General features: G+C 40.7%; 1 protein-coding gene across 1 annotated transcript; it reads left to right on the forward strand.

Moving 5' to 3' along the window:
- Window positions 1-154: 154 nt before the first annotated feature.
- NDUFA7 (NADH:ubiquinone oxidoreductase subunit A7) lies at window positions 155-25,454 on the forward strand. The gene is made up of 4 exons (XM_075204868.1): window positions 155-293; window positions 7,853-7,902; window positions 9,633-9,782; window positions 25,281-25,454. Exons 1-4 carry the CDS (start codon window positions 243-245, stop codon window positions 25,375-25,377), a joined length of 348 nt encoding a protein of 115 aa, XP_075060969.1. The 5' UTR covers window positions 155-242; the 3' UTR covers window positions 25,378-25,454.
- The last annotated feature ends 121 nt before the right edge of the window (window positions 25,455-25,575 follow it).

The following is a 25,575-nucleotide window of genomic DNA, read 5'->3' on the forward strand; positions in this document are numbered from 1 at the left end:
CAGTTATAATTTAATTTGATAGTTACGCAAGGTTACCAATACCACCTAACAAATACTCCAGTTATATGCAGTGTTAGCCATTTTTCTGGAGACCACATTTCGTTGTGGTTAAGTCTTCCAGGATAGGTACAAGGGAAGTGTGCTACAGTACGCGCTCTTGCAAATGTGGTTCGTGGTGATTTAGGTATACGCCCAAGCGTTCTGTACTCGTTTGGTTTTGTCTGCTGTCCTTGACAACTACAATGGCTACTGCAACCAAATTTATCCAGCGGTTGAGGAATTGGGCATCCGGGGTAATGTGTTTTGCACTTCTTATGGGTGGACTTTTTTTTCTTCCTAAAATGGTTATAATTAATAACCTTGAGATTAAGGAAATGTGCACAGGCGTGTTGGACTGACATGGCATTTTTAGTGTTGTACATAATATATTGTTAGATGTTTTCACTTGTTTTACAAACGGTTGGCGAAAACTTAGCCAATGCTCACTAACGTTTGTATAGCGACAATAAAATCACAACTAAATCAAAGTAGATGGTTCATGCGTTAGTGTTTATGTTGTATACGAGCAATGAGCTGTATTGTCAGATCTTTGGCAACAATAACTGCTTAAGTTAATCAAGAAACGACAGTTTATGTTTTCCAAGTCACACGTGAAATTATTAGTAGCACCTATATGTCAGTCAATAATGAATATACCTGTGGTCAAGCAAGGAGGTAGGAAAGACATACACTGTTCGTGCTGCCTGAGGGCTGAATTTGGGAAACCTTAAACTAATGAATACATTGTCATGTTGGCATCATTATATGGATGGATTTAGCCACACTTTATCAGTTTGTACTTGAAGTTAATTGTGGTAGGAAGAGGGTAAAAGGTGGAAACATTGAAAGCATGGAAACCATGTAAAGTGTTTTGAAAAAGCCAGCAAACATAGTAAATAAATTGAAAAAAAAAAAACGGAAATCATATTAAATGTATTGAAATAGTTGGAAACTATAGAAAATGCTTTGAAAGATCCTCACAAAAGTCAAGACCTCATTCTATCGTTGATAGTGAGTTTTAGCGGGTTTATGAAATAATATCAACCGATATAATGTGCTTTGGTACAATACCACATTATCGTGGGTGTGTAACATAGAATTTGACGGCAGATAAGAACTAGTCTGGAAATTTTTTAACCTATGGTAACCTCAAACTCTATTTTATCCTTTGTTCTTTGTAAAGTTATCCTTATGACTATCCCAAGCATGTTTAAATTGCTCTACATTATTAGCCTCAGCCACCTCTGATGGGAGGCTATTCCACTTATCCACTACCCTTTCTGGGAAGTAGTTTTTCCTCAAATTTTCTCTGAACCTACTTCCCTCCAGTTTCAGTGCACGTCTTTGTGCTTTAAATTTTATCTCCCTTTGAAGCATGTTTTCCTCCTGTACCTTGTTAAAACCCCTGGAATATTTGAAACTTTATATCATGTCCCCCTTTTCTCTTCTCTGCTCCAAACTATACATATTAAGATCTTTTAGTCTTTCAGGGTAAGTTTTGTGCTGTAGGCATGTACCATTTTAGTTGTCCTTCTTTGTACAGTCTCTTATGTATTTATATCCTTTTGGAGATATGGTCTCCAGAATTGAACACTGTATTCTAGATAAAGCTGTACCAATGACCTATTCAGTGGCATTATTACTTTTTTCTTACTGCTACTGATTCCTCTCCCTACGCAACAAAGCATCTGACTTGCTTTGCGTACACACTAACGTAATAGCTAGTGTGTGTAGTTACGAGTCTATTAAGATTTAAATAACATAATTTGGGGTTATGCCAGAGTTAAAGAGGAAGAAAAAGTAGAAGAATATTCTACCTGTTACCACAGCTATACAAGGACAACAGTCAACATTCACTTGAAACTCCATATTCTACTCATGATGTTTCCATCTCTCCCTGGCTGCAAGCTTTACACCACAAGAAGTCTGTTTTGGACTGTGATCATCTTTCCTTCTCAGCTCATGAAAGTTTGTTTTATCTGTCAGTTTATTTTCCTGCAACACCCCCTCTGTTTAATTAGCCTGCTGTACTACTTGCTCAGCCACCCACCCCCTCATCGCTGCAGCTTTTTCAGTGTTCTATCTCATCATTGTACTTTCAAGGCAACTCAAGGCTTTGTCTGTCATCACAAGTATGAAGAGTTGAAACAGAGTTTGAACTGATTTGGCCCCTTCTCCTATTTCATGACTCTTCAAGTACTCAGTTTCTACATCACCTGTGCCTTATTGCTCTCCATTCAACGCTTCTACCCACTGCCCCCACATGGCTCCCCACATCATTACTACATGTCCAAGATTATCCCCTCTATCTGCTTTCACTCCCCCCCTCCACATATCACCATGTCCCCCCTGGACATCCAATCTCACAAACCTTATTCCCATCCTTCCTTTCACACACCTCCCCCTTGTCCTGCACACTCTGGAATGCAAGATCGGTCTGCAATAAGCTTACTCCCATTCATGACGTCTTCCTCTCCCACTCTGGTCTCCTGGCCCTTACAAAAACATGGATCTCCCATCTCTGATACTGCTTCCCCCCGCTGCATTCTCCCACAGCGGTCTCTCCTTCTTCCACACTCGCCATCCTAGGGGCCACCAAGGAGTTGGTGCAGTTGTCCTACTGTTTCCTGGCTACACCTTCAGTGTTAAACCCCTGAACCCTCCCTCTCCTTCTCCTTTGAAGCTCATTCTATCCGTCTGTTTTTCCCTATCTTATATACCTTTATGTTGTTGTCATCTATCGTCCTCCTGGCTCCTCCTCCCAATTTCTTGATAACTTCGTCACCTGACTTCCCATTTCGTCTCTTTTGATCTTCTCATGATTATTATTGGTGATTTTAACACCCATACCGACTTTTCTATTACTACAGCTGCCTCTAAACTTCTAACTCTCTCACCTCTTCCTATGGCCTCTGCAAAAGACAACTTCTGTCATCCGTGATGGTCACTCACTGGACCTAATGTCTGACCCATCTCTGTGACCTCTCCAACTTCTCCAATTCTGTCTTCCCTCCTCGCTCCCATTCTTTCCTATCATGCCCCTATGCTGCTGTCACTCTTTACATCTCCTCACTCTCTGTTGCTTTTGACACTGCAGCCACCCCACTCCACCTCTGCCAATCTAGACCCCAACCCTGGAACTCCCCTCTTGCTTGTCTTTCCAAAAGTGCTCCGGCTCCTCTGAACACCAATGGAGGAAATCCTGCTCCATTGCTGACTTTAAATTCATCCTTTTCTCCTACTGTTCTGCCCTCTCTCTTGCTAAACAAACTTATTTCACTTCCCTCCTCTCCTCCCTGTCCAATACACCCCAATGCCTCTTCACTACCATTAATTCTTTACTGTCACCCCCCTGCCTTGTCCATCACCGCTCTTGACTTTGCCACCTACTTCAAAGACAAGAATGACTCTATCCACAATGATATCTGCTCTCCCTAGACTCACCTGCCCCCACCTGTCCTCTCTATCACTCACTCTCATTTTAAAACTCTTTTTATGGGCTTTCATATAATATAGAACACAGCAGTATGTTTCAATAAAAATTAAAAATGTAACATTTTCAAAATTTAGATTTTTCTCCAAAAAGCCATATTTTTACATTTTTGAAAAACATCTCAAAAATTGTTCATACTGTTGTTAATAAATCCCCAAAGTTTTATTTTGAAATCATGATGGGTTCATCTGCTACAAGAACTTTCACTATGGACTGTTTATTAAAATAATGAAAATGGGAACTATCAAAGCCTGTTCACTAAATTTAATTTATCTCCTTAAACAACCCCTTTGATGTATATTATGTACTGTGACATGGTATGTTAATACTGAACTATATAAAACATTTGTGATAATTTTATATCTTTCACGCATTATATTCATTTGTTTTTAGTAATCCATTTCAAAAGGGGGTACATTTGACCTGTTGGAGTTACCGTGCACAGAACATCTACCACAGAAATCCATAAAACATCCAGATTCCTTGAGTATCATAAAGATGATGATGGACCATGTGGATGGTGGAATGTTACTTTCACTTCATCAGTGGTTTCATCTTTCTCCTGAATAAATTTCTTGTAATAGACAACATTTACATACCCTCTGATGTCAGTATGTGGGAGCTGACAGAACATTATCTTGAGGCACTGAACAATGATCCTCTTGCTCTTTTCAAAGTGTCCTAAGTTGTTTTCTGCAGCTGGCACAAACATTTGCAACTTTTGGCATTTCAGAAAATATTTAACAGTTCTTAACCCCTTCTTATTAGAATTATGATTAACCTGTTTAAATGAGTTGAAACAAGCTTCCTGTTACTTTCCTCCATCTTTATTCTTCTTTACTTCTCTAAACCAATTTAAACACCGCATCAGCCTCGGACTGGGCTGCCCGGGAGTCGGGGGAAATAATTCCCATGAGACTCTGCTGAGGGGTGAGAGGAGCATGATTGGATTGGAGGAGCTCATCACATGCTCCTCTGACCCGTCGAGATCAACAGCAGGCTCATGGGCTGTGCCTTCTCTTCTCTGCCTGGCCAGGTGACTGAGGCTTCTTCTAGTGAGTACAGTGTTGCTCCCAGTCTGCTGGGTCTCTTCCTCCCAGCACCCCTTCTCCAAGTTGCTGTTTCTCCCTGCTCCCAGCATACATTTTTCCAGACTGATACTCCTCTGTAATTAAACACTCTGCTTTTTCAAATGTGACACAAATGGTCCAGGGTTGAGTAGGCTTAAATTAGTGACGAAGGGGCTTTTCTTTACTAATTACAGCCCAACCAAACCTAACCTGTCCCTGTAAAAGGTGGGCTTATTCAACACAATTGAAGTGTGTATCCACGTGGAGTAACTTTTCACAAGTTTACACGCCTGAAAGAAGTGGGAGCAGGCGCTGTCTGTAAAATCTCGTCTCAAAACACACCTGAAGAGGAATGTGCATTCCACTAATGAAGTGAACTGGAAAAAATATGTTTTGTTCATCTTCTCAGATGTGTAATGCCTCAATAAATACAATTTTTTTGAATCACTCAAAACTGAAAGCTATGGTAGCAGATGATCGAATCATGATCCCAAAATAAAACTTTGGGAAGTTATTAACAACAGTATTAACAATGTTTGAGATGTTTTTTCAAAAATGTAAAAATATGGCTTTTTGAGAAAATCAAGATTTTGAAAATGTTACATTTTTAATTTTTATTTAAACATACTGCTGTATTTTATATCATATGAAAGCTTATAAAAAGAGTTTTAAAATGAGACCTTGCCCAACTATCTAGCTCAATCAGGTGAGCTACAAATGCAATTTAAAGAAAGTTAAAAGCAAGTTTTGCGTTAAAAAATTACAGCTTTAAAGGCATAACTTCAAAACCATTGTACATATCAGCCTAAGATTTAGGAGTTTTCTTTACACCCATGGCAAACAAACTGCTTTCTGTTACAGCCAAATATTTAAAATGTTGACTCCTCAGTCTAGAGAACCTGCTGCCATTTTTCTGCACCCCAGTTCCTATTTTTTCGTGCATAGTTGAATCGCTTGACCTTTTTTCCATGTCGTAGGTTGGCTTTTTGGCCGCAATTCTTCCATGAAGACCGCTCCTGGCCAGACTTCTCTGAGCAGTAGATGGGAATACCTGGGTCCCACTGTTTTTTTTCAGTTCTGAGCCAAAGGGCTGGAGAGCAGTACAATAATGACTGGCTGCAGGCAACAGTGAAGCATGATGGAGGTTCCTTGCAAGTTTGGGGCTGCATTTTAGCAAATGGATTTGGAGATTTGGTCAGGATTAATGATGTCCTCTATGATTATAAATACAGGCAGTTACTTATCCATTATGCAATACCATCAGGGAGGAGTCTTGCTCCAACCTTATTCTGCAGCAGGACAATGACCCCAAACATACAGTCAATGTCACTAAGAACTACCTTCATCATAAAGAAAAACAAGATGTCCTGGAAGTGATGTTATGGCCACCACAGAGCTTTGATCTCAGAATCGAGTCTTTCTAGGATTACATGCAGAGACAGAAGGATTTTAGCAAGCCAACATCCACAGAAGACCTGTGGTTACTTCTCCAAGATGTTTGAACAACATCCCTGCTAAGTTCATTCAAAAACTGTGCAAGTGTACCTAGAAGAATTGATGCTGTTTTGAAGGCAAAGAGTGGTCACTCCAAATATGGATTTGATTTAGATTCTTCTTCCGTTCATTGCATTTTGTTAATTGATAAAAATAAAATATTAACAATTCTACTATTGAAGGCATTCTTACAGCATTTTTTCCCACCTGCCTATAACTTTTGTACAGTACTGTATGTGTGTCCGTAAAAAAAATAAAGTGTGTATATATATATATATATATATATATATATATGTATCATCAATCTATACAAAGGTAGGAGGAATAGTGGCGCCAAATAGAGCAGTGTTAGCTGGTTTAAATCACCCAGACAGTCAATAAGTACTGTAGTATAACGGAAATGCAGACTTAAATATATGTCTAGCTGGTAAGATCAATATCGTCCAGTTTCCAATAGATTCCAACCATATACCAAAACCTAGACAGAGAAAAGCAAAAGAAAAAATGTCAAAGGCACCCGTGAAATATAATAAAAAGTAATAGGTGGCAGCGTACCAAACAGGTATAAATAAACAGCTTATCTGTATCTGGAATGCCTGAACGTGGCCTCCAAACTTGTAGGTCAGGAACAGATGTATAGATAGCTTGCGTGGATATAACTGGATCACCGGTCACAGCACAGTCACAGCTCACAAACTCCACTCAGCCGATGTATTATAGGAGGAAAGAGCCATATAGTGTAGTATTTATATACAAATAATTTATTCAGCATATAAAAAATGTACTGGCTGCCTCTTTTATGAAACAAGTGTTTATTTCTATTGGACTATATTGTTTCCAACTCACTTGTTTGGTGTCTGAGCGCCATTATTTATTATATATATATATATATATATATATATATATATATATATGTGTGTGTGTATCTTGTGTAGATTTTTCAAAGCATTTTCTATGATTTCTGGCTTTTTCAATGCATTTATTATGTTTCTGGTTTTTATCCATACCCTTTGTGGTACCATTTGCTTCATCTGTGTACCAGGCTGTTTAAAATATTAGTCACTATTGTGATGAAAATTAGGCCTTATTTAGGTATAAACAATAGATATTTGTTGCACTGGGTAATAAAATTTTTACTACATGGAACATAACGTACTGCTCTGTATATCGCGCAGGCAAAGCATGGGGAAGCCTATTTACTAAGTACTGCCACTATCCTCTGATTGCTAAAGCCATCTCGGGATGGCGTTAGTTGGTGGTGTCCAGAGGATAATATGCTTTGAAAAATCTTTAAACATGCTTTATTTTAATAATAAAGTTATTTAATTTTGTGTTTTATATAATTTTTTACTTTAACAAAAAAAATATTCCAAATATGGAACTCAAGAGCACTTCACTTTTTTTTATTTGTAAATTGCCTGATAAGATGGACAATCTTGGCATCACAGGGTTCTTGGTCAATAAACACCTGTTTGCCAGAATGGTATCGTAGAGTTTTGCAATGTAGTTTAATTGAAAACTATAAATGTTTAGCAGCTTATTTACATTAAAAAATCATTGGAAATATAATTATTATGGTCTACAAATTTTAAAATGTTTATCAATGTTTTGTGTACTTATCAAAAACAATTACCAGTTTGTGGAGCTGGCCATGTCTATTTAATTTATAATTAATTTGTCCTTTTAACCCAAGTAGCAAAGGTTATATAATTTGCTAGGATGTGTATTCACTTATTTCATAATTCTCTTTTAACAGCATAATCTTCAAGAAAAATTACAACTGCGCTATACAGAAATGGCAAGCAGGTAAGAACTAGCCACAGAGGAAGAGTAACCTTTCATTACTGATTTAGTCATGAGTGCGGTTAGATCTGCTTTCATATAGCACCTCTGTACTTGGATTTAAGCTATTGCAAACTAAATCTTTCTCTGCCATATATGCAGCTGCCATATCAGACAATACACATTACACTGTCACAGTACCACACCAATTACAGTAGATTTGGAAAACAATAAAATATACCTTTCTATGTGCCAGAATTTTTTATTTCAAAAGTTAAATGGGAAACATCTGTTTTCTTTATAAGGTCATAGACTAATGGAGTACAAAGATAGGTGGGGGAGGAGGGGAATAGAGAGACACTGAAGAGGGTGGTAGTTTTAGTGCTTGTACACACCCCTATGCTGTTAATGAGCTTTTCAACCATTAACCAACACCTGACAAGCACATTAAAAATAAGAAGAATGGTTTGTTAGGAGTTTGTTCCCATAAATATGCTCTAAAATATGTTTACCTCCTTTGTTTAACGCATTTTTTTTATTCCTTTCGGGCTTCTCACATTTCAGCTACAATATCGATCATTTTACTTTGCAGTACCCACACAATTTTTTTATTTTTTTTTTAGAAGACTTTGCATTTAACGTATGACTAGAAGGCACAGTATTTTCCATAAAGTAACAAAATACTGTAAAAAAACAGTTTTGTTTATTCAAACAAGTTTAGGGGCATATTCAATTGTTAAAAAGTACCGCGGCGTTAAAACTATTACTGTTAATACTGTAAAATCTAGCTGGATTTAAGCTCAGGGAGCCGCGAGCTGAAATCCAGCGAGTAAATTACCGTATTAACTGTTTTTCCACGCACGATTACCGTAATAACGGTAATCATGCGCGGACCGCGGGATTTTCGGCGTTTCCGCCGACAATTGAATACGCCCCTTAGGGGGGTATTCAATTGTTAGCGAGACCACTGAAATACTCGCGCTCCAAAAACATTACCGATAATACGGTAATATTGCGCGTTAATCCCGGTAATACGGTAATTTACTCGCTGGATTCAGGGAGCTGCGAGCTGAAATTCAGCGAGATATTACCGTATTAACGGTAATATTTTTGGACCGCGAGTATTTCAGCGGTCTCGCTAACAATTGAATACCCCCCTTAAAGTCAGTGATTTTCATACCTTTTATGAATAGCTGCAATAAAATGCAGATAAAAATGATATCACATTTGTATAGATTAACTTTGCATCATTGACTGCATTTTCACCACAACTGGACAGTGCTGTGCTTGACTTTAGTCTTTTTGCCACTTTAAATAGTTATACCAAGCATAATGCCTTTTTTATGATAAGGGTTCATTTGTAAGAATTGTTTTCACATGAAAGAAATCCTTATTTATAAGCCCGTCTTTCCTGGCACACTGTTAAAATAAAACATGTATTGCAACATAATTTTTATAATTAACCCAGTTTTTATATTTAATACATTTACAACTTTTTGTAGCACTTGCAACTGCTGGAGTTATATTAACAACTCTAATGTTCGGAGAATTATTTTCTGTATAAAAGTATTAGGTATTTAATTGTGTATTAAAGTTTCTCTTTCTTGTCATGTTGTGGTAATTATTTGGGTATAACAATCAAGGCTGTTTTAACATACAGATTAGCATACTATACAACATAAACTTAAGTATTATATGCTGGTGTACCATGAAATAAGTTTTGGGGACACTTCTGAATAATTATTTACTTTCAGGACTCAACCACCTGCAAATCTACCAGTGGGTCCTAGTCACAAATTTGCTAATAACTATTACTGCACACGAGATGGACGCAAAGAAACTGTGCCTCCTACTATCATTATTGCTTCTCAAAAGGCTCTATCTTCTGGGGGAAATTCCCTCAGGTAAGTGATGTAGTTTACGAATTCATGTCACAGTACATGCATGCAAATAAATAATTAAAAATGTAAATATTTTAACAGGTTTTGCTTTTTTTTTTCACTTTTGGGGGGAAATTAATTGGGCCCGCACAGTATTACCATTACTAAAATAATTTTAAAAGCAGATTTTTTCTTGCAGCTCACAGGTTTGTGAGCAGAAATTAGCGTTAAAATTACTGTACTAACAGTAATGCAGCGCACTATTATCTTAGTAACGGTAATAGTGCGCAGGCTGAGTTATTCTCCCGACTAACATGGTGGCTAAGTGGTTAGCACTTCTGCCTCACAGCGCTGGGGTCATGAGTTCAATTCTCGACCATGGCCTTATCTGTGTGGAGTTTGTATGTTCTCCCCGTGTTTGCATGGGTTTCCTCCGGGTGCTCCGGTTTCCTCCCACACTCCAAAAATATACTGGTAGGTTAGTTGGCTGCTATCAAAATTGACCCCAGTCTCTGTCTGTCTGTGTGTGTGTTAGGGAATTTAGACTGTAAGCTCCAATGGTGCATGGACTGATGTGAAAGAGTTCTCTCTACAGTGCTGCGGAATCAGTGGCGCTATATAAATAAATGGTGATGATAACGCAGCCAATTGACTCGGGCCATTATTATTTAATACTAAATAGAAAAATTGTTCTTTACCTGCTCATGCTTTGTATGCAAGTGTAGGCGAGCACTGTGATCAGTGCAAAGGATGCAAACTAATGTCTTTACATTTGTGTGAAGAAAACATTTTATTGTGGTAATAACACATTTTCTGAATAACACATACAATCATAAGTTAATTCAATTGCATAATAAAAAGAGCCAGGCAGGTCCAAGCTGCAAACCTAAGCTGCAGCCACTTCCGCCAAGGATTTCCCTTTACAAAATAAAATATGAAACCCTTTTAAGCGCAATTATTATATCCTAAAAAGGGAAAACTTGTATTTTAGCGTGATGCATTATCTTAGTTGTCTGATATCAATACGTCTCCGATGAAAAACCACTCAATAGGGTCATAATCACATAAAAAAGAGAATAAACTGTACAATAGTGTCATACTATTGAGATTTGGGTGATGTACAGTCTGTTTACCGATAAGAGCAGAAAAAAAGTGTCCAAATGAAGGAGCGATAATCCCCAACTCGTTGCCCCCCAATGTCAGGCTCTCACAAGACAGAGGCAAAATATGAGCCTTTGAGACAGATCTTTGGAATTCTACTTAATTCAATAATTCGTAGTCATAACACCAGATGAGGTATTGATTTTCATGCCTGAAATTCACATTCATGCGAGACAGTATCTTGTAAAAAGATAAAAATTATATCACGTTTGTATAGGTTGTCCATGGTCATCCAGGCTGGTCCTATGGGTATGGCTTACGACTTGGCAAGAGAACTTGGTAAAACCAGTTATTTACATACCACATGGAACTTTGCTTATCAGGTCATTACATACGGGTGTATACATAATGGGGCATATTCAATTAGGTTTCCAGTCCGCGGTTACCGCAATAACGGGGATTTTCCTACACAACCCTATGGGGTGCGCACGAAAATCCACGTTATTGCGGTACCGTGGATTGACTTCGCGGCCCGTTCCGGCGTGTTACCGCTGACCGGAAACCTAATTGAATATGCCTCCTAGTGTCCTCTTAATAAAACACATACATTGAACATTTTCAAAATGAAGATAATTATATTCATTATACAATTTGCTATTAAATGTATGCTTAAAGATAATTATATTTCAATGAAGTTAATTAACATAGCAAGACTTGCTAAGCTCCACCCCCTATATTTTTATTTATTTAGAAGCGTCCACAAAAGGTCTGCAGCGTCGTACATGACATAGATCAGACATCTTGATTAAAATGCACACAAAACTTGATCTGCATTACCAAGTTATTTACGAGACAATGAGTGAGCGAGTCCAATGTGTAGTAGGCCTGGGCTCAAGAAGGCATGGCTAGGGAAGCAGGTCTAGAGATAACGAGGGTGATGGTATAGTAGGAGAACACGAGAAAAGAGGGCCCTGCCTTTGTAAAGCACATTGTGGAGCCGGCGCCTCCTTAAATTAATACCTTAACAGCAAAATTAATAAAAGTTGTATCCATGATGTTTATTAAATGGAATCCTTTCAAGTGTGTATTTCAAGTAGTCGCTGTCAAGAGCCTGTCGGGGAACACACCATTGGTATGTTCCTGTCTAGATGTGCAGTGTCTGATTTCTCTCAATCAGATTAAGGTACCCAACCCCAATAGATTATAAAGTAGTGAATAAGAGCTCTCTCCCCGGATATCCCATTATTATCTGATTCAGGGGCTCTCCTGCTGGATCCTGTACTGGAGAGTGGCTGAAACAGTCAGTGGGCCGCGGGCGGCCTCTTCCGGTTTGTGGCTGCACACTTCCGGTCCGCTGCAACAGAGAGGTGAGAACGGGACAGACGGACTGCTCACCAGTGCTCCCTAATATAAATCTTAGCATACGCCAGGATTGGACACCCAGTTGCCTCACAAACAGGGGAGAATCGCCTTGTTGCCGGCTGGCGCAGCCACTGGAGGTCTTTGGCTGCCCACCATTCTGCAGTACTCACTTGTACTTATACCACTTTTGTCAGCATAGGGCCTAAACAGTATAACATAATATACCATACCACATTATACCATATGTGATGCTACAGTGCATTCTACAGTCTTGTTTAAGCACAGTTTATGGACCAGCATGTTTATGCTCCCTAGTAACTATTCCGGTTACAGCTGTACACTTGGCATTACAGTATATCGGCCCACTTGATGCCATGTTACGGGACACGACATTGCACACCTTCAGTGTTGATCAGCATGCTATTGGAAGCCTTTTGAACTAATATGTAGTTTATCCCTTGTGGCTCCCTAGGTATCAGATCGCTAGTCGGAGTCTATCAGCAGATCTTTAGCCCACTTCGCAAATGGCCATGCCTCCTAAAAAACTTTAGCCTAATGTTTTGGCTCCTCCAATTAAATTTCAACCTAAGACTAAGGGCTAGATTTACTAAGCTGCGGGTTTGAAAAAGTGGGGATGTTGCCTATAGCAACCAATCAGATTCTAGCTTTCATTTATTTAGTACCTTCTACAAAATGACAGCTAGAATCTGATTGGTTGCTATAGGCAACATCCCCACTTTTTCAAACCCGCAGCTTAGTAAATCTAGCCCTAAGTCTGCGATAAGCTCACCCTCTACGTCAAAAGCACCCCCCACCCCCCTCCGGCTTGGATCCCAGCAGTTCCTCTTTCACGTGCTCCTTTTCCCACTGACAGTTCGCACTCTACACCCGATGCTAACTGCCCTACAGGCTGCTCTGTCTTCTGAGTTGAGGGCGGTGATTGGAGGCCTGACAACTGAACATTGCTGAGCTTGGTGACCGCACGGATCATCTGGAGATAAACATGAGGGAATTGGTCGCCTCCCATAACGACCTTCTTAAAAGACAGAGTTGCAGACCTAGAAGATCACTTCCGCAGAAACAATATCAAGATCAGGTGCATTCCGGAATCCGTCTCAAATACAGATCTACAGGACTATGTTCTTCGATTGTTCAGGAAGCTTCTACCTTTTGTGGACGTTAAGAAACTTCTTAACGCCCTTGTTCTACCGCCATGAACTGTCCCGACACTCTCCTCTGCCTGGGTCCATTTCTTTCACATCGAGGAGGCTCTGGATCCAACCAATGCAGTGGGGCTTAATGACCTGCAACTCTTTTAAGACCTCTCACTCACCACCATCAACCAAAGAAGAGTTCTTCATCCAATCACGACAGCCTTGCGGTCAAACGACATCTCCTACACCTGGGGCTTTCCGGTCAAGCTGCTGGTCTGACATGAAAACTACTTATATCATCTCGTCCCTTGAAGCCGGTACTAAACTTCTAGAAGAATGGCAAATACCTCTTCCTCCTTGACCTGCTGCAAGCAAGCCAGCGCCTCTACCCGAATGGACTTTTGTTACTAAAGACTTAGGTTTACTGTTCTTGCTGGAGTCTTTATAACTGCTACCTTCGGCTAGATAAGTATAGCTAATTCTGATGTTAATGTTTGTTGCACTATGTCCTAAAAAAAATTATTTTTTTTTACATTCAGGCCATGCTGTTCTGCAATAGGCATACTTATGTGAGGTAGGATGTATGTATGTATCCAGTGGTAGGGTTTCTGGAGTGCGCCCCACCCGCCGCCAGGGTGCTGACCCCTCCCGTGGGCTGATAGGCCGCGGCGCCTCTCTGGTCTCAAATGTTACTGTTACCTGCAATATATTAGGGCATCACTTCTTGTTGCTATACTGTTTCTTTCCCCTTCCTACTTTGGGTGCTTCGTGGCTGGGGCCTTGTTTCACCACTCCTCCACATGACACCCAGTTTGCCACACGCTTTTCCCTGTGGAAAATACTCTTGACCCCGTTCCTCGGGTCAGTTCAGTTTTGGGTTTTTTTCCCTCCCTTCTCCCCCTGAACCTATCCACCCAGCCCCTTTCCCTCCACACCTGGTCAATCGGATACTATGCTCCGAGAACAGGCCTCCAAGCTACAAATCTTCTTCTCCCAGTTCCTTGACCCATGGTTCGGTTTTATTCTTTGAATGTTAAGGGACTTAACTCCCCCTCCTGGCGCTTACCACATTCCACAGATGCAGAGCAGATGTTATAGCCCTGCAGGAAACACCTTTTCATCCCGTGCTTCCCCCCAGCTGAGAGACCCAAGATTCCACGCTGGGATCCTTCGCTAATGGCCCCTTCAAAAGAATGGTGTGGCTGTCCTGTTTAGTGCCTGAGTATGTTTCCACCTCCAATTAAATATAGAAGATAAATCGGGAAGGTTTATAATTCAGGTTGGACTTTTAGAGGACAAACCGGTGACTATAGTCTCGTTACATGCACCTAACTCCTGTCAAGTTCCTTTCCTTAAGACACTATGTGAAAAATTACATAACGTACGCAGGGGCCACCTAGTTATAATGAGCAAATTCAACCTGACTCTAGACCCCAAAGACCAGTGGGCCCTGACCCCACTTTTGGCCCCTCTACCGCTTTCTGTAAATTATTAATGGAACATGATCTATATGACGTTTGGCGGTTCACTCCCCAGGAAATACACCTACCATTCCATGGGTCATAGCACGTACTCTAGAATGAATATGGTCTTGACAGATAAATAGACACTTCAGCACACTGGCACTATTAGCATACTCCCCATCACATGGTCAGACCACACTCCAATATAGTGGTCCTGGATCCTACAACTTACTAAAGTTCCCCCGAGATCTTTTCGGATACCAACTTATCTACTTGCTTCTTTGCAACCCAGGGTCGCCCTCTCGGAGGGGTTGTCACAATATATTCAGACTAATGACCCAGAGGATACTTTTTTCCACGCACTGTGAGCAATTATTCGAGGCTCGGCCATTCAAATAGGCGCCTGTTTAAAAAAACAGTACCTCTTCCACCAACAAACCCTCGAGTTCAGTCTGGCTACTCTGGAACTACAAAACCAAACGCACCCATCCAATGCGAAATAAATAGCATTAGGAAACATCTCAGTACTCTTCTTTTTTTTTTTTTTTATATCTCGCATGAAATCTTCTCTCGTTAAACTGCAACATAAATTCTACTCCACGGGCAACAGAGCCTGGCCTGCAAACTTAGAGGTAAATAAGTCAGAAATCGAATAAAAGCTCTCCATGACTTCAGAGGTAATAAGATCTACATCCCTGCAGCTATAGCCAACCATTTCGCTAAATATTACGCCAGACTCTATAACTTGCAGGATGACAAGGGCACTATACTGTTATGCACGTTTTGTCGCTATCCAGTAACAATTGTCGAATCTCGATTTGTGTTTCCAACGCACAAATATTTATTCTCAAAAAGTAGCAGAATAATTCAAGCGAAATAATAATAAGTACAGCCGTTACTTATCGCAGGCCCTCTGGATCCAGTGAACAGTCATTCAGGTCTGAAGTCTGGTCAAGATGACTGAACACTAGATGAAAAGCTCCTGCTTATATGCAAACAGAAATACAGTAAAACAATGCAGATGGTGTGGCTTGTTCTATTGGTCCAGGCTTCAGGAAGGTCCAGGGGGTTGCAGATCATAGGCTAGTTCAAACTAAAGAATCCAAAGGTGGGGGTCATCTTTCCAGGGGATGTGCTTCGATCTTCCCGCCAAGACTCCAGTTTCATCTAGTCCATTAGCAATTTATAGTTCGTATCACATTAAAGGTTTATTCCCTAACATCAATAACTCAAGTATGCAATGTGCGATCTCTTCGCCGAATGAACCGGACAGCTGCTGATGAATAGGTGATTAAAATAATACCAGACATGTACACCTTTCCTTTAACCTGAACCATATGTTTTACTAACATGCATATAACTTATAATATTACACATAAATACTACTATATTTCGACATAAATAACTATGTGTTGCAGCTACAATTAATGTGTACTAATTACAAATGTGTGTGTTTGTGCGAATGTATATGAAAAGTGTAAAAACTGTTATTACCACGTGTTGCAGCTGGATATGCCCTTCCACGCCGTAGCGTGCTCTACGCATATTTTCAGACAAAGACAGCCAAGTTTGATAGATATTAATTGAAATGACTTTATCCAATTTGCTGACTTCGACAATACAACCAACAGAAGCCTCCATATCTGCATTCCTTCAGCACCTGAACCTCATTAGATGTAAATAGTATGGAGTCACTTAACCTCCCGTGGTCCCAGCGGGAGGTCAAAGATGTTGTCAAATGCCTCCGGAAAGACAAGGCCCCTGGTCTGGATGGTTTTGTTAATGCTTTCTATACTACGTTTAGGTCAGAGCTGGTTCCGCTTCTTACCAACTTGTATAACAATGTCTTAATGGGTGGTAGCTTCCCTGCTGAGATTCTGCAAGCGAAAATTATAACTATCCCGAAACCTGGTAAGGACCATTCCGATTGTAAGGATTATAGACCCATAGCGTTGCTTAATACTCACCTGAAAATCTATGCTAAGCTGATAGCTGATCGTCTGAACTCTCTTCTACCACAGTTGATGCACCCCAACCAGGTAGGCTTCATATTGGGGCGTCAGATAATAAGCGTGGCATTCTGGATGTTGGGTCCCAGACAGGAGGTCCACAACAGAAGCTCGTTTTGCTTTCTCTAGATGCAGAGAAAGCCTTTGATAGGCTCCATTGACTTTATATGAAAGGGGTATTACTTACATTTGGTATACAAGGAAATATACTACATTCTATACTAGCCCTATACCAGGGACCTTCCGCGAAAGTATTTAGTAATGGCTTCCTATCCCCCTTTTCCGATCACCAATGAAACTAGGCACGCGTGCCCCCTTTCCTCTCTGATGTTTGTTCTTGCCATAGAACCTCTGGCCCTCACAATTCGAACGGCCTCTGATTTCCTAGGTATAACTCCTAACTTATACACACACAAACTGTGTCTGTTGGCAGATGATGTATTCTTATTTTCAGCCCGGAGACCTCGTTGTCAACCTTAAAACACATCTTGGACCGTTAAGTGTGGCCTCGTTCTACAAACTAAAAGTCACTAAATTTGAGGCCCTCACTATCAGCATATCGCAACCCTAATTATTGACTCTGCAAAAGCAAATTCCCCTTTGTCTGGGTTAAGGAGTCTTTGCCATATCTGGGTATACACATACCCCCTACTCTATCTACTATAATTGAAATTAACTTTTCTCTGATTTTCCTCCATCTCTTCTCCTTGGCTAAGAATTGGATTAACTTCGAGGTCTCCTAGCTGAGTCGCATAGTGACTTTTAAAAAGATGTTGTTAACCAAACTTATGTATGTCTTCCACACCATACCATATATTGTACCTAAACGACACATGTCTATTGATGACGTGTGGAAACAGAAATGCCCACTTCTTACCCATAAACGTATGGCCCTACCTAAACTATGATGTGGCCTAATGCTCCCCAACCTAACACCGTATTAAGAAGCCTGCATACTGAACCTCTTGCGGGGTTGGGCACTCCCTCAAGCCTCTAAACCATGGGTTGACACTGAAATGGCCCTGTGTCCAAGGTATCCTCTAAGTGACCTGACCTTCTTTGGACCTTCAAGCCTGCCCGTCCTTCAGCAGCTCATAGACTATTGTGCATCTCAGATGCCATGCAGGTGTGGGACAGGGTCATAGGGATTCACATGAATTTTGCATTCCCATCCTGAAATCTCTCCCTCCAAGCGGTATCCAAGCTCATTCCAGATCTGAATCTCACCACCTGGAGGGATAAGGGAACCGCATCCGTAGCGGATCTGTTTGCCCAGAGTCTTTTTCTGCCCTTTAACTTGCTCTAAGACCGTTATAGCCTCCCCTCATCTGAGACATTTAAGTATTTGCAAATCAGGCACTAGGTGGCAACTGTCTCTAGACCCCTTACTCTCTCTCCCCGCCGACAGCCACTGTATTAGATAGACTGACAAAAGCTGCTAGTAAAGGAGGAATAACGTTCTGGTACCGATACCTTCACTCCTTGACACCCTCCCCTAAAGCTCCAGCTCAACTTTGTTGTGAAGCAGACATCTGCCTAACCCTCACCCCGCAGCAATGGGAAAATATTTATTCAACTTCCCACCGCATGTCAAAATGCATTAATCATACAGAAATACAGGTCAAATTTCTCAATCGGTTGTTGCTCAGCCCCGGACCAGCTACACAGGATTTGACCAAACCAATCAAAATTCTGCTGGTGCCAATTTTCTCAGGTAGCTGATGTTTTCCACGTCTTCTGGACATGCCCGGTGCTTAAGCCACTCTGGGGTGAGGGCTTTGCCTTGATATCCACTGTTTTGAAAACCACAGTTGCTCCAGACCCTGCCTTAGCACTTCTTCATTTATACCCGACTTCCATTTCTAAACAAGACCGCTATCTCTTAGAGCACATACTGATAGCCGCTAGGGCGATGATAGGCCAAATCTGTAAGTCTCCCACCCCTCCTACCATATTCCGAATTATCTCAAAGATTCAATATAGCTTTGAGATGGAGACAATAGACATGCCCTATTCCACATCTGCATTAGCATTATGAGATGGTTTAGATGGTATGAATATGTTACAGACGGCCCTGGCGCAACTCGAGACTTCCTTGTTTCCTCAACACCCCCTTCTTCGGCGGCCCTCATAGAATCTCCCCAGACCAACGAACATGTTACACCCCACTGCACTCCTGTTATACCATGAATATTTTCAGACTGCCATAATATAGGACAATACACTTTGCTGTGCACTCATTTTTCGTCTTTTTCTGTATAAATATTGTTGATATTATAGCGTTGTTTCTCTAGACCGATCCCCCGCCCCCAGGTTTGGGGGTCCCCATGTATGTCTCCTTGTTTTCACCCTCCTTCGCCTTTTTTCTTTCTGTACCCCCATATACTCTTGAAAAAGTTTCAATAAAAGTTATTGACGTAAAAGTATATTTATATTTTAAATCTTGAGATTTGGTGGTCCTTAAATGAGTTTGATTATATTGGATTCCTTAATAATTTTAAAATGTCCTTAAATCAGATACAGTTTTAATAGATTTTACACTTTACAGAAAACAAGAGGCTTCCTTTTATATAGTAGATTTTAGATTTTATTATATATTAGTTCCACACAGACACGTTTGCTAAAACAACATAATGCAGAAAAGTATATAATGAAATTAGCACTCCTTCTTATTGAGGAGGAAAAATTGAGGGTTGTTGCCAAAAGCACCTATAAAGTAATGTCCAACCCCTTAATTTTTGGTGAACAAAATATGGAGAATGGGTGTCAAGCGCAAATAAAGGCGGAGGGGTGGGTATGTAATGAGGACAGTTGATGCAGCTTAATTTTTTTATAAGTGGGGTGAAATGTTAAAACTAAAATATGATACAGTTTGCTGAATAAGGACAGAGATGAGATGTGTAATGAAAAAAGTTATTTTGGTTGTGATAAACTTGGTAAAAATAAAATTGTTGATAAGTTGAGTTGGTGGTTCCCTAGCAGGTGATGTGAAGATAATATATATGCAGTGAGAAGGTTAAGCATTGGAAGGTCTGTATAATAATGCAATTTTCAGGATATATGTATATTAGTTCTGTTAATAGTAGGTAAACTTTAATATATAGTAACACATATAAAACATGAAGTTAAATGAAGTGCATTTGAAAGGTGAATGAACAATGGATAAGTAGAGCTATGATATAGCTGTTAAAAGATTGTTTTAGGCAGTATTTGAAGTATTCTTGAGGAAGGTAAAATAAGGGGGTTAATGATTCCAGTGTTCAATTCCACTTTTTCTGCAGTATAGTATAAATACTGTTTGTGTTATCATTGAGTGAAGAAATCAGAAAGGAGAGTAGATATTGTTATATGCACTAACCATAACTTTTATTGGAAATATGTGATAATAACTGTTATCTCGTACACCTGGGGTAAATGTATCATCTTGCGATTTATGCAAAGTCGCCAGAAATCGTCGACTTTGCAGTAAAAATTTAAAGCAGTGTTGGATTGTAAAGGCAAGTTTACCTTTGCAGTAAAAATTTTACTGCTTAAGTCGCCGATATCCGGCGCATAAAGCCACCATGCGTGCTACACTTACTGGCTTGTCAGCTGCCAGATGCAAAATCGACCTCGCACGCATTACTGAGCTGGCAATACAGCTTACATCTCTCAAGCACCTTGCATCAGCGGTTCTCAAAACGCAAAAGCCGTCTCAAACTAATTTCCCTGCGCGGTCAATTACACCAACCCCTCTCTGAAAAAGCCGCCAAAACCCTCCAGTGGGTTCATCAAAAATTCTATGAGAGGGGGGACTGAGCAGATAGGCTTTTGGCCCAGAAACTGAGGGACAAACGCACTCTGGATCATATTTCTGGTATTAAGACTCCCATTGACCTTGCATATGATCCCAAACGCATAGCTGATGTCTGAAGACTTCTACTCCACTCTCTATAATTTCACGCTCTGTGTTGCCGACTGCGAACTTCTACAATCTAAGATCTCAGACTTTTTGTCTTCTCTCCACTTGACACAATCTGATTTTCTGAACAAACCCATCACATCTGAAGAAATGAGTCAAAACTAAGAAATGCTTCAGCCCCCAGACCCCACAGCTTGATGGCAGTTTATTACAAAACATTTGCGAACTCCTCATGCCCCTGCTTCTAGAGCTTTTCCATTCTATACTCTTAGGCTCCAAATTTGATGCGGCCACCAACCGCACAGACATTGTGGTGATCCCTAATCTTGTCTGGGACTTCCAGTACTGTGTTAATTATAGGCTCATCTCTCTTTAAATATGGATCTCAAATTGTTTGCGAAACTCTTTGCCAGTCGCCTAAATAGTGTTATTACCTCATTGGTCCATCTGGACCAGGTGGGTTTTGTCACCAGTCTCCAGGCCTCGGATAACACATGGCGCGCCATTGATTTGACCTACAATTCTAATTTGCGCTGCACACCCACCCTGCTCTTAGCTTTGGACGTAGACAAAGAGATTGACAGAGTTGACTGGCCTTATATGTGGCAGACTACAGCAGCCATGGGGGGTCCCTGTCTGCAAGGCGTTGTGTCCCTGTATTTTAATACCACTGCATCTGTTCTAGCCAAGGGCTTTCAATCTCCCTCCTTCGCGATCCGAAATGCCACCCGTCAGGGCTGCCTGCTTTCTCCTCTCATATTCGTGCTCATGATTGAACCACTTGCTCATAAAATAAGGCTCAACCCTGATATATCCGAAAACTCTGTTTGCCCCTTGGAACATAAACTTTCCCTGTACGTGGATGACATCCTCCTGTCCATTGCCAACTCCCTAATATCCCTTCCTAACTTAATTAACAAACTTACCCTTTTTGGCAAACTCTGGCGATCTGTCCAACTACAAGGTCAACTCCTCCAAATCAGAAATCCTAGACCTCAACATACCTCCCGCACATCTGCAATGCCCCAAGTCTAGCTTTGATTTCAGATGGCATCCCAACTAACTAAAAAATTGAGGGGTCTACCTAACTCTCTCCTTTTATCAACTGAATGCTGCTAACTTCCCTTCTCTCTTGGCGGCCATTAAGGCTGACCTTACATTGGATAAACAAGATTTCCTGAATGGTAGAATAAATTCTCTCAAAATGAATGTTCTTCCACGTCTCCTTATACCATTTTCATATATATATATATATATATATATGTCAGCTCTTCTCAGTTGTCCGTGAAAACCCTATGGCAGGACAGGGAAGAGACCGGACACTGAAGCGCCTGGCACAGAACTTTTTCTGGCCTGGAATGTCTGATGATGTTCAGGCCTTCTGTAAGTCCTGTGATGTGTGTCAGCATCTTGAGCACCCCAGTGCTCGTGCTCCCCTCAGGTCCTTGCCAATATTTGGGGAACATTTTCAGCGAGTGGCTTTGGACATAGTAGGTCCCCTTCCTGTGCCCAGTAGATCGGGGAAGAGATACATCCTCACCATGGTGGACTACGCTTCCCGGTATCCAGAGGCTGTAGCTCTGTCCTCCATAACTGCGGAAAAGGTAGCGGACGCAGTGCTAGGAGTATTTAGCAGAGTAGGGTTCCCTAGTGAGATCCTAACCAATCAAGGGACACAGTTCATGAGTGAACTGGTCCCGTGTCTCTGGGCAAAGTGCGGAGTTATGGCAACTCCGTACTGCCCCCTACCATCCCCAGACTAACGGACTGTGCGAGCGGTTCAGTGGCACGCTGAAGCACATGCTACAGGCATTTGTAACTTCGGAGCAGGGGGACTGGGAACGCTACCTGCCGCACCTCCTGTTTGCTTATCTGGAGGTGCCGCAGGAGTCTACCGGTTTCTCCCCCTTTGAACTACTATATGGCTGCAGAGTCCGTGGACCTCTTGACCTGTTGCAGGAGTCTTGGGAAAGGGGGCTACCCACCCAGGATATCTTTGTGGTGGGGTATGTGTTGAAGCTCAGAGATCGGTTAGAGAATCTCATGGGGCTAGTGCAGGGTAACCTAGCGGAAGCGCAAGCGAAACAGAAGACTTGGTATTATCAGGGCGTGCGTGCCAGAGTGTTTGAAGTAGGGCAGAAGGTCCTTCTTCTGGTGCCTACGCGAAAGTACCCAATAACAATATTCCAAGTGTCTTCACAAAAAAATAAAAATGTTGTCTGGCAGCTTGATCTATTTATAACCTGTGGCTTGAGCCTCCGAGAGCGTGGAAAAGCGTCCTTACGGATTCCAGCCTGAGGCTGGTTGGTATCCTTGCAGGGTGTCCACCAGCTGTGGGTTCACCAACCACAGCTGGCTAGGGCTGATTGGAGGACAATAGGTGGTCCCCACGCTGTTTGTCCTCTTGATTTTCCTCTGACCAACACTATAGATTTATTATGACTGGGGGGCAAGTTTTTATTTATTGTTATCCCATTTTAATGCTGTCATTGTGGCTGTCTGCAAAGACAATGTCTGTATTTTATCTTTGTCCGTGAAAGTAGCATGACTGTATTTTGCCTGTCTGCATTTTCATGTCTGTATTATTTCCGTCCGTATTTCTAACGTCAGAAATTCATACACAATCCTTAATTTAGAGGTAGTTAGTCTGGACTACCTGTATTCATGTAGTCTTGCTACATGCAATCACTACTAATTATAATAATCAATTATAGGTTACTTCCGAATACCTAATTTTAGTAGTGTGCTTTTAGTAAAGCGTAGTATTGCAAAGAAAATGCACTCCTTTTCCTTTATATCAAACTGCACCAGAAATTCTACAAGCTGTAATTTTTAAGGATACTTACTGAGGCCTCAAGAGGTAGCAATTATACTATCCCCATAGAACCCTTGTGAAACATTATTCCACAACTAGTTCTAATAGCCGGCCCAGGGCTAGTCCGTTACCTACCCAAGCCCTGTTCTAAAGGGACATGTTCCAGTACTGATACATAGTGATCATCATAGCTGCATTATCACCATGGAAATGATCGGTATTCGCATAACTGAAAGCCAGAGACCTGTCCTGGCTAAAAAGATTTAAGACCCCAAGGCTACTCGGAGCTGGACTGATTATTATTAAAGAGGTTCAGGAAAATAGAGACCAGACCTCTACAAAGTGCAACCATCCCCAGGTCTTCTTTGTAATCCTTGTACAAGGGGAAACGTCAAGTAGTGACAACCAGGACATCTTTCTGGTCACTGTATAACAAATGTGCCTACTACTTGCCACCCCCCCTTCATGTTCATTTGACAAGGCTGGCTACCATAAGTTTGGGCCACAACATGGTGTTCCTTGATCACAGTGGCTAGCTTTTCTGGGCTCCTTAGTCCTGTCCTACACATTGTTTTTAATGAACGTGGCAGATAAGAGGATAACTTCATTGTACTAAATCCAGCAAGTGCATGGTGATCCCCTTTAATAGGCTCTCTGGGGTCCCACAATTAAAAAAGGTGTGTTCTTCAGGAATTCATGGTGCACTGAAATTGTTCACTTATGTTATTGATAGGCATAACTTTTTATATACTTTCTTTCGCAGACCAGTTAAGTCACCATTTTTACCCGGAACTGCTGGTCAAACAATAGTCCCATGTGTTAGTTGCTTCGGCTGACTAAAATCTTAGTTTTTAGTTGTAGGCTAATTGTCTGTTTAATTCAAGTTCCTTATTTTGAATCAAACAAAAATAAAACCGATTATTGGCACAATAGAATAATCCAGGAGAATATTAATTCACATTTCTGTTGAAAAAGGCTATAGTACACGAGTCCTATCCAAGCCATATTTTCCATTTACAACCCAAAGGCAACAACAAATGTGCTAAAACTGAAAATACAATTCGTAATATAATAGTGCTTGCTACCCATATTGGCAGATTTTAATAGGGGCAAATAGTGCATGTGCCACGGACTAGAGCAGTATTGGTGGCCAGGGCTCTGACCTCATCTGAGTGTCTGGCCAGATTTGTATCCCTGCTATCTTCCCTGCACACCTGTAAATGCCTTGTGGAAGGTTATTAGCGCCAAACCTGCCTTGATTTAAAATAGAGAGTGGGACACCTCCCCTAGCTAGATCTCCTGTTGTTTAGGTAAACAAAGATAGCTTTTGTTCGACGATTACATTATTATGGTCTTCATGACCTGATATTGTCAATGTATGGTTCCTGCAGATCTTGAATACAAAGACTCATTTGCCATAATTAAACAATATGAATTTCTAAGGTTAACCTGAATACCTTACCTACAATGTAACAGACAACATAACACAAACACATATTTTTACAAATATTAAGGCTGATATTCACTGTATGGGCTGAGCAGCGACATGCTATGGGGAATGAGAAAACACATACGGAAGGTAGGCAGCTATAATGTATGCCGGGGTAAGGCACACCATGGGGGCATGGGGATAAAAGTAAATAGTCAAAGGGTTTTGTCACATAACTTTTATACTTTACTGTATTGTAATATTATATATTTTTTTTTTTTTTTATAGTTTAAATAAGGCAGTCGAAGAATCTGTGAAAAAGCCGTTGACACCTGGAAATTGTTATGCCAAATTGGAATTATCACATGATCAGCCATATCTGTGAAGAGCTGCTGAAAGTGATTTACTGAGAATATGCACTTCTACATTTAATGCATTGTGAAAATAAAACTACTCTTGAAATTCTGTTTCTAAATGTATCTTTTATTTCAAATTAAGCTTTTTGAAATTGCATAGTGTTTCACATTAATTAAACTCAGAACTTAGTTGTTGATATTTTAAACCACTGTACCAAGAAGAAAAA

This window comes from Mixophyes fleayi, chromosome 1 (assembly GCF_038048845.1).
Source record: "Mixophyes fleayi isolate aMixFle1 chromosome 1, aMixFle1.hap1, whole genome shotgun sequence".
Classification (NCBI taxonomy): Eukaryota; Metazoa; Chordata; class Amphibia; order Anura; family Limnodynastidae; genus Mixophyes; species Mixophyes fleayi.